This window comes from Lithobates pipiens, unplaced genomic scaffold, assembly GCF_037356315.1.
Source record: "Lithobates pipiens isolate NorthernLeopardFrog02 unplaced genomic scaffold, aLitPip1_a1.2 Scaffold_1, whole genome shotgun sequence".
Lineage (NCBI taxonomy): Eukaryota > Metazoa > Chordata > Amphibia > Anura > Ranidae > Lithobates > Lithobates pipiens.
In genome coordinates this window covers 215,296,362-215,308,791 of record NW_027507685.1, presented here as the reverse complement: position 1 = coordinate 215,308,791, position 12,430 = coordinate 215,296,362, and the positions used below count along the sequence as shown (strand labels likewise).

Below are 12,430 nucleotides of genomic sequence, written 5' to 3'. Positions count from 1 at the left end.
TATGGAAACGCCAGTCCCTTTACCTGCCTGTCATTTATGCTATGGCAGGAGGGCTTGGTGGAGAGCTTGAAATTATGTTATGTAGCAGCTTAAATCTTATGTTGTTAAAGGCTGGTAAATATGGGATAATAGTCCTGCAGGACTCTACATAGTCTTATGTAGGTAAATGATGGTATTACAAGTTGTTAATGGCATGACCGTCTTTGTAAAAGAAGATAATGTGAAATCATTTTATGACTCTAAGCATTATTAGAATGTCATGATTTTAGTAATAATAGATACAATACTGACTGATTGTTCTTTTCCTAGGTGTAGGGGAAGAAAGATTAGAAAGACATGTGGTCAGTAAAGTGCCTGAACCCACAGTAAGTATTTTTTCTATCATATGCATGCTGCCTTTCACTATACCTGAATTGCTGCTCCTTTAAATGACACAAAGCTTTTGTCACTTGTGATGATAACAAAAATATACTGCCATTATATACCCTAGGACAATGACACATTTTGGGTTTTAGGGAATCGACATATAGGACTTTTAGAACAATAATGGCACAATGATACTGGAAGATTCCAGAGCAATGGTACACTGACACTTGACACGTGGACCCATATCAATGGCTCTTTGGCATGTGAGATCCTATAACAATTGAACTATGGTAGAAAAGATACCAAGGAAAGAGTTGTATACAAGTGTGCCTGTGTAAAAAAAAACTGTGAAGATGTGAACAATACAGAAATCATCTTTTAACTGATTTTAACTAATTTGTCTATAGTAAACGTCAATGTGATTGCTTGGTGTTCATCTTTTGCCCTATGAACCCGCTTATGAATAAAGCCAGGATCTGTTCCTATAGACACTAAGGTGCCCTAGAACAATATACATTGACAAATGGAGGTTCCAGTAGCAATGTGACAGCGACACTTAGGGTATTAAAACAACAAATCCAGGGCACTCTATACTGCAGGGGTAGGGAACCTGGGGCCCTCCAGCTGTTGTGGAACTACGTTTTCCATGAGGCATTGCAAGGCTGGTAGGTACAATTACTCCCAGAGGCATGATAGGACTTGTAATTCTGCAACAGCTGGAGGGCCCCAGGTTGCCTACCCCTGCTATACTGTGATCAGACCCACTTATAAAAGGGTGCAGATGGTGCCATCAAAACATAAGTTCCAATCCAAGGTATCACCAACATACCACGTTCCACCAAAAAACCAACACCAAAAAACCAACACAGACCTACAGTATGTTGTGTACCATTAAATAATGCTTTTCTTTCTCTGGGATTAATTTGAACTGATTTCCCCTGTTCTGCCTTGTTAATGGTATATCATTTTTGTTTCTACAGCAAACAACTGTAAAAGAGAAGTTCAGCCCCCTAAAACAGAGGTCTCCCCCCGCCGGTCGCCCCCACCTGTCCCTAGAGGAAATCAAAGACGCAGATCGAGCGGTGAGAATTTCCTCTCATTCATTGCAAGGAGGGGAAAGGGATGTTAGGCTGAAGTAGCAGAGACTGGGGTCATCACTCCAGCTCACATCCTGTGTTATGTTAGAAGGTGAAATGCACTTCTCGCACAAGTGAAATCCAGGCACGTTACAATGGCGGTGGAAATGGAAAAGTGATGTGTCGCTAATATCAACTAAATAGTTGGTCTGCTGATCTGCATACTTGTTCCAAATCAGAGCCTCGAAAAGTACTTAAAGTGGTTGTAAACCTCAGACATGAGATATGAACAAAGCATATCACTTTATAGTGTGTACTTGTCTCAATTAAGAGCACTAGATTCTAGTTTCTGCTGATTCGTTCATCTGGGAGGAAGTATCTCCAGCACACAGCCTGTAATTTACAGCCTTAGCTCTGTTCCAGCGTGATGCGTAAATGGGGGTGTGTCCCTTCCTTCCAATCAGTTCTCACAGCTCTCCTCGCTAAGCTCTGGTGTGTGTGTTTTCAGCTCCCCGTCCCCTTTTTATGAAGCTTTATTAATTCTGAACTTTGAACAGCTGTAGAGAAGAGAAGACTGCATATAGACAGGTAGATTTGACCCATCTCTGTGTATCATCTGAGGCCAGACACTTCACTGGGTGTATGTAAGGGCTTACAACAACTTTATAGCAAACCTCTAGTGTAAAAAAAAATATTAATAAATGTATTATCCTGAAATATTAGAAATTAAAAAAGATTTCACAGCAATGCTCACCTTGTCTCCAGAACTGCCCCTTTGAGGTTGCGATTCGCAGTTTTGCTGCCAGAAGTAAACACAGCTATCACATGATCACTGCTTACCTCTGGCACTAGAACAACCTTGTAAAGAACTGACTTGTCCTCTGCACTGGGTTCCCAGTGGTTATCTTGGGCATAGCTCCCAACTGTCCCTGATTTCGAGGGACTGTCCCTGATTTGGAGCAATGTCCCTCTGTCCCTCATTCCATTTTTGTCTGATCTATACAGCTGTATATAAAATGCACTTTTTATCGATCAAAAAGTGTTTCTGATTTCTGAATTGTTGCATTTGTAAATTTCAAAAGCCAATATAAAGGAATAGTAGTGGTAAAATAAAAAGCATTTTGTGGGTATTACCAATCTTGTTTTTTGTACAATGCTCCTTTAAGGGGGCTTGGCCAGGGGTGTGTCCTATACCTGCATATTTTTGCTGATAGGTGTCCCTCATTCCTATCTCAAAAATGTGGGAGGTATGATCTTGGGGGAGATGTGTCTGATTGGGGGCAGAGCTTTTCTGAGATTTGGGAAGCCATCTTGGACTCAGACTTGGACTTTAATTATATATAGCCCCTGCCAAATCACTTTTGAATGCCAGCACTGTGAGGAGTACAGAAACAGAGACAGACATCCACTAGTTATGAAAGGGCAGGCTAAGCCTAGGGAAAGGTTTCAGAGAAGTCCTGCATACTCTTGAGACACCCTGGCATTTGGAGAGGGTCTGTGCTAGGGGGTGGCTTTTGGGGCTATAGCCCTCCAAATTTGGGGCCCAGAGTCTCTGCAGGGGTCCCCAAGGGGAGAGGAGGCTCTCTGGGGACCCTGATGTAAATGGGGGCTCTCTGGGGACCCTGATGAAAGTAGGAGGCTCTCTGGGGACCCTGATTTTAAGGGGGAGGCTCTCTGGGGATCCCGTTTTAAGGGGGAGGCTCTCTGGGGACCCTGATTTTAAGGAGGAGGCTCTCTGGGGACCCTGTTGCAGGGGGGAGGCTCTCTGGGGACCCTGTTGCAGGGGGGAGGCTCTCTGGGGACCCTGATTTTAAGGGGGAGGCTCTCTGAGGACCCTGATGTAAGGGGAGGCTCTCTGGGAACCCTGATGCAATTGAAGGTCTCTCTGGGGACCCTGATGCAAGGAGGAGGCTCTCTGGGGACCCTGATGCAAGGAGGAGGCTCTCTGTGGACTCTGATGTAAGGAGGAGGCTCTCTGGGGACCCTGATGAAAGTAGGAGGCTCTCTGGGGACCCTGATTTTAAGGGGGAGGCTCTCTGGGGATCCCGATTTAAGGGGGAGGCTCTCTGGGGACCCTGATTTTAAGGAGGAGGCTCTCTGGGGACCCTGTTGCAGGGGGGAGGCTCTCTGGGGACCCTGTTGCAGGGGGGAGGCTCTCTGGGGACCCTGATTTTAAGGGGGAGGCTCTCTGAGGACCCTGATGTAAGGGGAGGCTCTCTGGGAACCCTGATGCAATTGAAGGGCTCTCTGGGGACCCTGATGCAAGGAGGAGGCTCTCTGGGGACCCTGATGCAAGGAGGAGGCTCTCTGTGGACTCTGATGTAAGGAGGAGGCTCTCTGGGGACCCTGATGTAAGGGAGGGGCTCTCTAGGGACCCTGATGTAAGGGGGGGGCTCTCTGGGGACCCTGATTTAATGGGGGGCACTCTGGGGATATATACACACACACACACATATATTACTGTATATACATGCGTATGCCCGCCCAAGCGTATGACTTTCTTTACTATACTGCTATGGGCTCTAGCCCCAGATCTTTTGTAGAGCTAGCAATGCCCCTGCCCTGCTGTATGTAAGTCTTGCAAAATTGATGGTATTGTGGCAGATGTATATAAGCGCTTTACTGTCCATAGTTCGACTTTGGGAAAATTAACTCATTATTGTAACTAATGACTATTCCTTACGTAAATAAGAAAATCACAAGAAGACATTGTTAAGACTGCTCCTTATAAGCCCAGCTTCTCAGATAGTACAATGTAGAACCTCACTTCTAAATTATATTCTGTAATAGTTAGAAAATGCAGTAAAGTGAGTAAATGGGACAGGGTTAGAAGTGAATGGGTAGTATTTTTCTGAGAAACCTTCAGCCCCTCTGACCCAATTATCCAGTCCCTCGTTACTTGTGTTTCCTGATCTAGCCTGTGCCCAGTTATCTTATGAGTAACATCAACATAAGACGTTTTTCCTGTAAGTCAAATTCCTGATGTTTCCTGTCGAAACCATTTGTGAGGATCACTAAAGTTCCATTGCACATTTCTCTGAGTGGCTATGAAACGGCCCTAATTTGGAAAATGAACCTGTCAGTCTTTGTAAATGGGTGAAAGTATAAGACGCAGAAATCGCAAGATGCTTTTTTATCCTTTGTTACTGGGAAAATTACTTTTTGTGCTTCTTTAATCTAAGCTCTACCCAATTGCTACAAGCTTGTCTATTGAGAGTGCCTTCATTGGACACTAAGACAATCTCATTGGCCAGAGGAATTATGGTTAGCCTTAGCTATGAAGTTATGGAATGTCAGGTATCAATAACAAAGTTAAAATAGGCTTCTCTGGCTAATAAATGTAATAACAGTCATCTCGGGGTGATCATTTATAGGCAGAACATTAAAGCATCTCTATTACTAGACTAAAAACTTTAAAAAGTGCTTTCTGCAAAGAAAATAATGAATACTACTTATATCTGTCCTGCCAACCGTGCCACCAGTCTTCACTCCCTTGAAGAGCTAAGCTTGTATTAGAGCATCAATTCCATCCAACACTTTTAGGAGTGTTGGGTGCCTGCAGAGGTGGTTCATTAATTAGGCAAATTAGGCGGTCGCTTAAGGCCTCACGCTTACAGGGGCCTCGCGGTCGCCTAATTTGCCTAACACACTGCCCCTTGAGCCCTGTTGTTTTCCTGGAGAGTTTGTTGGCAGGAGAATGGCAGCAAACATCGATGAGGCCGCTGGAATTTGGGGAAGGTGGACAGCGAGGAGGGCAGATAGACTTGTGAGAAAAAAGAAAAGAAAGGCTCCTCTAAGTGCAGTATGCAAAATTTAATAAAGTTCACAAAGGTTTAAAAAGGGATTTTGCATACTGCACTTAGGGCACTTTTCTTTTCCTTTTTTTATATCTTCAGAGTTGCTTCTCCTCTAACCAAAGTGCTGCCAGAAGTGCCACCTCATCACTATCATCCCTCTGACCAGCTTTCCTCCTCCACCAGAGCGCCCTTATCTCCTCTCTATTTTAGAGTTGTGAGAGCCTGGGAGGGAGAAGAGATCCACCCTCTGCCTGATCACCGAAGAGACGAGCAGGAGCGGGTGCAGCCTCCCCAGCGTTCCTAGAACCTGGATTCCTCCAGCCTCCTCTCTCTGCTCCAAGATCAACATTGGGGCCCGGAGGAAGAGGATGGATGGGAGGCGGAGGCTGCCAATGAGCTGCTGGAAGAAGCAGAGCAGTGAGAGCACCTTGGGATAAAGAAAGAGACTGAGCACTGCCCACTGCTGGCTATCAGGTACCGGGCATCCTACACATACCTACCCACACACAGAGGCTGCATGGGGAGGAGGGACTGCAGATAGGGACAGGGCTATATGGTCTCTTGCCTTCCCTCTCTCTCTCTCTCTCTCTCTCTCACCCCCACCCCATTTTGCCCCCTCTCACCCAGGCACCCCCTCTCTCTCACTCCCCCCTCACAACCCCCTTTCTCTCTCTCAGACCCTATTTCTCTCCCCCCTCTCTCCCAATCCCCCTCTTACTTCCTCCCTCTCTCTTTCACCCCATCTCTCTCTCACCCCCTCTCTCTCATACTCCACCCCCTCTCTCTTCTCAGCCCCTCTCTCAGACCCCCTCTCTCTCACTCCCCCTCTCAGCAGCCCTCTCTCACAGCCCCCGCTCTCAACCCCCCTCTCTCTCTCAGCCCCCCTCTCTCACACTCCACCCCTCTGTCTCTCAGCCCCCTCTCTGTCTCAGTCACTCTCTCTCTCGCCCCATCTGTCTCTCATTCACTCACTCTCTTTTACACTCACCCCCTCTCACCCACCCCCCTGTCAGTCCCCCTCTCTCTCACCCCCCTCTCTCACAGCCTGCCGCCGTCTCTCAGCCCACTCACTTTCTCACCCCCTCTCTCACACTTTGCCCCATCTCTCAGCCCCCCTTCTTTCTTACCCCCCTCTCTCACACTCCACCCCTCTCTCTCAGACCCCCTCTTTCTCACACTCCACCCTCTCTCACACTCCACCCCCCCCTATAAGCCCTCTCTCTTTCTCAGCCCCCTCTCTCACACTCCCCCCTCTCTCTCTCACTCCCTCCTCTCTCAGCAGTCCCCTCTCTCTCTTTCACCCCTCTCACCCCCTCTCTCTTACACTCACCCCTCTCTCAGCCTCCCCTCTCTCTCTCACACTCCACCCCTCTCTCTCTCAGTCGCCTGTTACTCAGCCCCCTTTCTCTAAGCCCCCCTCTCTCTCAGTCCCTCTCTCTCTGCACACCCTCTCTTTCACTCACCCCCTCTCTCTTATACTTACCCCCTTCCCTCTCTAACCCTATTTCCCTCTCACACCCCCTTTTCTCTCACGCCCCTTTTCTTCTCTTACCCCCCCTTTCACCACCCTCTCTCTCGACTCCCCTCCAAGCCTACCTGTCTCTCAGCCCCCGTTCTCTAAGTCCCTCTCTCTCTCTCAGTCCCTCTCTCACCCTCTCTCTTTCACTCACTCCCTCTCTCTTACACTCACCCCTTCCCTCTCTCACCCCATTTCCCTCTAACCCCCTTTCCCTCTCTCATACCCTTTCACTCTGCCTCTCTCTCTACCACCCTCTCAGTCCCCCTATCAGCCCCCTCTCTCTCAGTCGCCCGCACTCTGTCACCTCATCTCTCTCTCACCCCCTCTCTTTCAATCACTGCCTCTCTCATACACACCCCCTTTCCCTTTCTCACCCCTTTCCCTCTCACACCCACTTTCTCTCTCTCACCCCTTTCCTTTTCTCCCCCTTCTCTCTCTACCACTCTCTCTCTCAACTCTCCTCTCTCTTACTCCCCCCTCTCTCACACTCCACCCCTCTGTCTCTCAGCCCCCTCTCTGTCTCAGCCCCTCTCTCTCTCTCACCCCATCTCTCTCTCATTCACTCCCTCTATTTTACACTCACCCCTCTCTCCCTCTCATCCACCCCCTCTGTCAGTCGCCACTCTCTCTCTCCCCCCCTCTCTCACGGTCTGCCCCATCTCTCAGCCACCTCTCTCTTTCACCCCCTTCTCTCACACTCCACCCCTTTCTCTCAGCCTCCCTCTCTCTCACACTCCACCCTCTCTCTTACACTCTCTCTCTCCCCCCCTCTCTCACGGTCTGCCCCATCTCTCAGCCACCTCTCTCTTTCACCCCCCCCTCTCTCACACTCCACCCCTCTCTCTCAGCCACCTTCTCTCACCCCCTCTCTCACACTCCACCCCTCTCTCTCAGCCCCCTCTCTCTTACACTCCACCCTCTCTCGAACACTCCACCCTCTCTCTTACACTCCACCCTCTCTCTCAGCCCCCTCTCTCTGCCTCTCTCTCAGCCCCCCTCTCTCAGCAGCCCCCTCTCTCTCACTCCCCTCTCTCTCACACTCCACACCTCTGTCTCTCAGCCTCCTCTCTGTCTTAGCCCCCTGTCTCACCCCATCTCTCTCTCATTCACTCCCTCTCTTTTACACTCACCCCCTCTGTCAGTCCCCGTCTCTCTCTCACCCCTTTCTCTCACAGTCTGCCGCAGTCTCTCAGACCCCTCTCTCTCTCACGCTTCACCCCATCTCTCAGCCCCCCTTCTCTCTCACTCCGCCCCTCTCTCTCAGCCCCCCTCTCTTTCACACTCCACCCTCTCTCTCACACTCCACCCTCTCTTTCTCAGCCCCCCTCTCTCACACTCCCCCCTCTCAGCCCTCCTCTCTCTCACTCCCTCCTCTCTCTGCAGCCCCCTCTCTCTCTCTCTCTTTTACCCCCTCTCTCTAAGCCCCCCTCTCTCTTACAACCCAGTTTTGAGGGACCTTAAAGCTGCTGTGCTCAAGCAGCATTCAGAACCCTGTCTCACTTAAGCTGGCTTTGCTGAATTATTTTCCCCATTATGGGCGTGAATGGGGCCTCATGTCTCAGTTTTGCCTCAGACCCCACAAAGTCTAGAGCCGCCTCTGGGTGCCTGGTTCTCCTTTATGTTCGGTGGTTCCTTCTACCTCCCTCTACATCACCACGAGTGAAAGGTGCAAGACTGCCGATAGAACAGAAACAGGTAAGTATGCCTTTCTTTACAGGTTTGCCTGTTTTACAACTATTTTAACTAGTTTACTTGTTTTATGTTGAACTGGTGCTACAAACAAAACCAACCTCAAGTGAGACAGCATAGCTTGAACTGTGTACATTATTTTCTGGATACTCTTCTATTCAGTAATATGGTGGAATGATGGGAAGCCTAAACTGTTGTTTCTGTTCTTGTTTTTAGGCACAGAAAGAGAAGCTGCATGAGGAGCTAAAGAAAGTTTTACTACTGAAAGGACAAAGAAACTCAGCAGAGACAGAAGAACCGAAGATGGAGACTAAGATCAGCATCACTGAGGTGAGAGGGAAAACATATTATATATACACTCTGCCACTTTATTAGGTACACCTTGCTAGTACCTGGTTGGACCCTATTGTGTACAGAAAGGCCTTAATTCTTCATGGCATAGATTCAACACGGTGCTGGAAACATTCCACAGAGGTTTTGGTCCCTATTGACATGATAGCATCACGCAGTTGCTGCAGATTTGTCGGCATGATGCGAATCTCCACCACATCCCAAAGGTGCTCTACTGGATGAGATCTGGTGAGTGTGGAGGCCATTGGAGTACAGTGACCTCATTGTCATGTTCAAGAAACCAGTGGTGAGATGATTTGAGCTTTGTGACATGGTGCATTATCCTGCTGGAAGGAGCCATCAGAAGATGGGTACACTGTAGTCATAAAGGGATGGACATGGTCAGCAACAATACTCAGGTAAGCTGTGGCATTTAAACAATGCTCAGTTGGTACTAAGGGGCCCAAAATGTGCCAAGAAAATATCCCCCACACCATTACACCACCAGCCTGAACCATTGATACAAGGCAGAATGGATGCATGCTTTCATGTTGTTTACACCCAATTCTGACCCTACCATCTGAATGGCGCAGGCACAGCTGAAATCCAAGTTCATCAGACCAGGCAACATTTTTCCAATCTTTTATTGTCCAATTTTGGTGAGCCTGTGCAAATTGTAGCCTCCGTTTCCTGTTCTAAGCTGACAGGAGTGGCACCTGGTGTGGCCTTCTGCTGTTCTAGCCCATCTGCTTCTAGGTTCAATGTGTTGTGCATTCAGAGATGGTATTCTGAATACCTTGGTTGTAACGAGTGGTTATTTGAGTTACTGTTGCCTTTCTATCATCTCAAACCAGTCGGCCCATTCTCCTCTGACCTCAACAAGGCATTTTCCTCCACACAACTGCCACTCACTGGATATTTTCACTTTTTGGTCCATTCTCTGTAAACCCTAGAGGTGGTTGTACATGAAATCCCAGTAGATCAGCAGTTTTTGAAATACTCAGTCCAGCCCGTCTGGCACCAACAACCATGCCACATTTAAAGTCACTTAAATCCCCTTTCTTGTCTCATTCTGATGCTTGGTTTGAACTTCAGCAAATCGTCTTCACCACATCTAGATGCCTAAATGCACTGAGTTGCTGCCATGTGATTGGCTGATTAGCAATTTGTGTTACCAAGCAACTGAACAGGTGTACCTAATAAAGTGGCCGGTGTGTGTATATTGTATATTTTCTTTATTCATATACAGTATATGATCACTACTAACATTGTTTTTTCAACAGGGAGATCAGAATACACGGACAGCTGAATGAGTCAGGGGAAGAACAGACACTCCTCCCTCTCGCAGCAGAGATAGGACCTTATGAAATAGCTAGTTGCAGACAGGTTGCTACCCTGTTTCCCCGAAAATAAGACCTAGCGTGATTGTCAGTGATGGCTGAAATATAAGCCTTACCCCCCAAATAAGCCCTATCCTGTTTCCCCAAAAATAAGCCCTACCCTGAAAATAAGACCTTACTTTAAGTAGGGCTTATTTGGGGGGTAGGGCTTATATTGCAGCCATCACCAACAATCACGCTAGGTCTTATTTTCGGGGAAACAGGGTAGCAAGCATGCTTTGCAAACTGATTTGCATACAGGCTCTCTGTTGACCAGAAAAACACATTATAATTTCCTTTGTTGGAAATTGTAATTCAGATCTGACAATACACAGCATTTTCAATCAGTTGATGATCACAGTAATGATCTGACACAATCATTATCCCTAAGCATCAATCTTTATTCAAAAAGGTGTTGAACCAATGAACACTGTAGATTGGAACCTCCTAAAGCACCCATAGGCAGAAGATAATTCCTGACTGATCTAACTGAAATGAGCTAAACTGAGTAATGAACATGATGTTTATGGCCAGTCTTAGAAAGGGCAAGTAGGCACTTTGATCATACTGATCTGCATAATAACTATTTCATGTTTTTGATACCAGGAGAAGTTGAGAGCCTCGGAGATGGTGGAGGTGATTGTAGAAACAGAAGCTCAGTCTGGAATGAGTGGCATCAACATCTCTGGAGGAGGAAAGGATGGACTGTTCATATCAGATGTCCTCAAAGACTCCCCAGCTGCCAAAAATCTGCCTTTGCAAGAAGGTAAATGATATAGCGGGGTGGGGTTAATGTCTCATCTGGGATGGAATTGGCAGTAACCTTATGATACTGTATTGCTTCCTTCCTAATTCAAACAGCTGTAGCAGGCCTGTTGTTCAGAAGTCTAATAAATAACGGGGACTAGAGCATTCTATTTGCTATAGAACAGTTATTGAGTGTGTGCTAATTCCTCCTTCTCTCTCCTTAACAATGTCACAGGGGACCAGATCATCAGTGCCCGAGTATACTTTGAGAACATTAAGTATGAAGATGCATTGAAAATCCTACAGTATGCAGAACATTACAAAGTCTCCTATTGCCTCAAGAGAACAGTGCCGTCTAGTGATGTCACAGTGTCATCAGAATCTGGGACTGTAGAGGTCAAAGGCCCAAAGGCCAAGATGCCAAAAATGGTATGTTGGAAAAAATAGGACTTATATAGGTATTGGAAGCAGACCACTTGTCAGGAACCATGAAACAGACAGAGACAGAAGTACAATCAAATCACACTTGTTTATTAATAAAAATAAAAGGTAAATAGAAAAAAACGTAGTCAAGTGTAGCCAGAGTCCAGTAGCCAGATCGGGTAGTCAGCCAGTCCAAAGTTCATTAACCAGATCGGGTAATCAGCCAGGCCAGGAGTCAGCAAGCCAGTCTTGAAACAAACAGCAGGAGATGAATCCTTGTGATGTGACCAACGTGAAGGCAAATGAAAAAGTGAGCAGGAAGGCTTTAAATAGGCAGGTCAGACGAGCATCATCGGGAACAGCTGGTAACTGTGGAAAGAGAAGAGAGCTGGCAATTAGCCGACAGCTGAGCGGCCAGCCCAGAGGAGGAAGGGCTAAGCCAGCCTTGACACCACTCCACTCAGAATGGATTGTTTCTGTTTTGAATGGAGTGGAGCAGGTTTAGTAAACTGCTTAAACTTTACAGTTGTTCAGTATCCTAGTGGAGATAGTTGTCTAGCTTCACTTAATTGTAAGTTGATTTTGGCTTTTTGGACAGATTACTGGCATACAGGGTTAAAGTATGGTCAAAGTTAATTAAACTTAAACCTACTCCCACCCCCATTCCAAGCCCTATACTAACTACCGTGCAAGGGAAAGACGTGTATACTTACCTAATCTAAGGACTCCCTGGTCTGGTCATGTGATCTGGTCCCAGCGCTGGCTTTAAGGGAGAGGAGGGACAGCGGACAACGGATGTCATATAGTAAGTCTATGGGTGACGTCACCGCCCAGGCTCTACAGCCATTGTTGCTGCTGTCTCCTCTCTCCTTAAGCTGTCTGCTGCGGAGATCACGTGACTGGACCACCTTTGGATTAGGTAAGTATACATATCTTTCCATTACAGGATAGTTCATTTAGCGCTTAGAACTTTAAAATCAAAGTGTTGGCCAGGAAGAGCAGAAGCTCTGAAGGCAAAAAGATGTACTCAAAGACAGGAGTGATGCATAGGAAGTCTGTGACTAGCAACAGCGTGATCCCAAAGCATGTTCCTGTGCATCTGAG

The 12,430-nt window shown here is 47.2% G+C and overlaps 1 protein-coding gene across 4 annotated transcripts in view; it reads left to right on the top strand.

Annotated features, from left to right (window-relative positions):
* Nucleotides 1-12,430, top strand: part of PRX (periaxin) — a 96,703-nt gene that overhangs the window by 72,510 nt on the left and 11,763 nt on the right. For 2 of the 4 annotated variants that reach the window (XM_077482313.1, XM_077482307.1), the window contains exons 2-6: nt 310-365; nt 1,347-1,448; nt 8,664-8,777; nt 10,763-10,922; nt 11,139-11,332. In XM_077482313.1, coding sequence (XP_077338439.1) covers nt 310-365; nt 1,347-1,448; nt 8,664-8,777; nt 10,763-10,922; nt 11,139-11,332 — 626 coding nt within the window. The remainder of the gene's footprint in view (nt 1-309; nt 366-1,346; nt 1,449-8,663; nt 8,778-10,762; nt 10,923-11,138; nt 11,333-12,430) is intronic. The other 2 variants (XM_077482330.1, XM_077482322.1) reach the window with 1 other exon arrangement.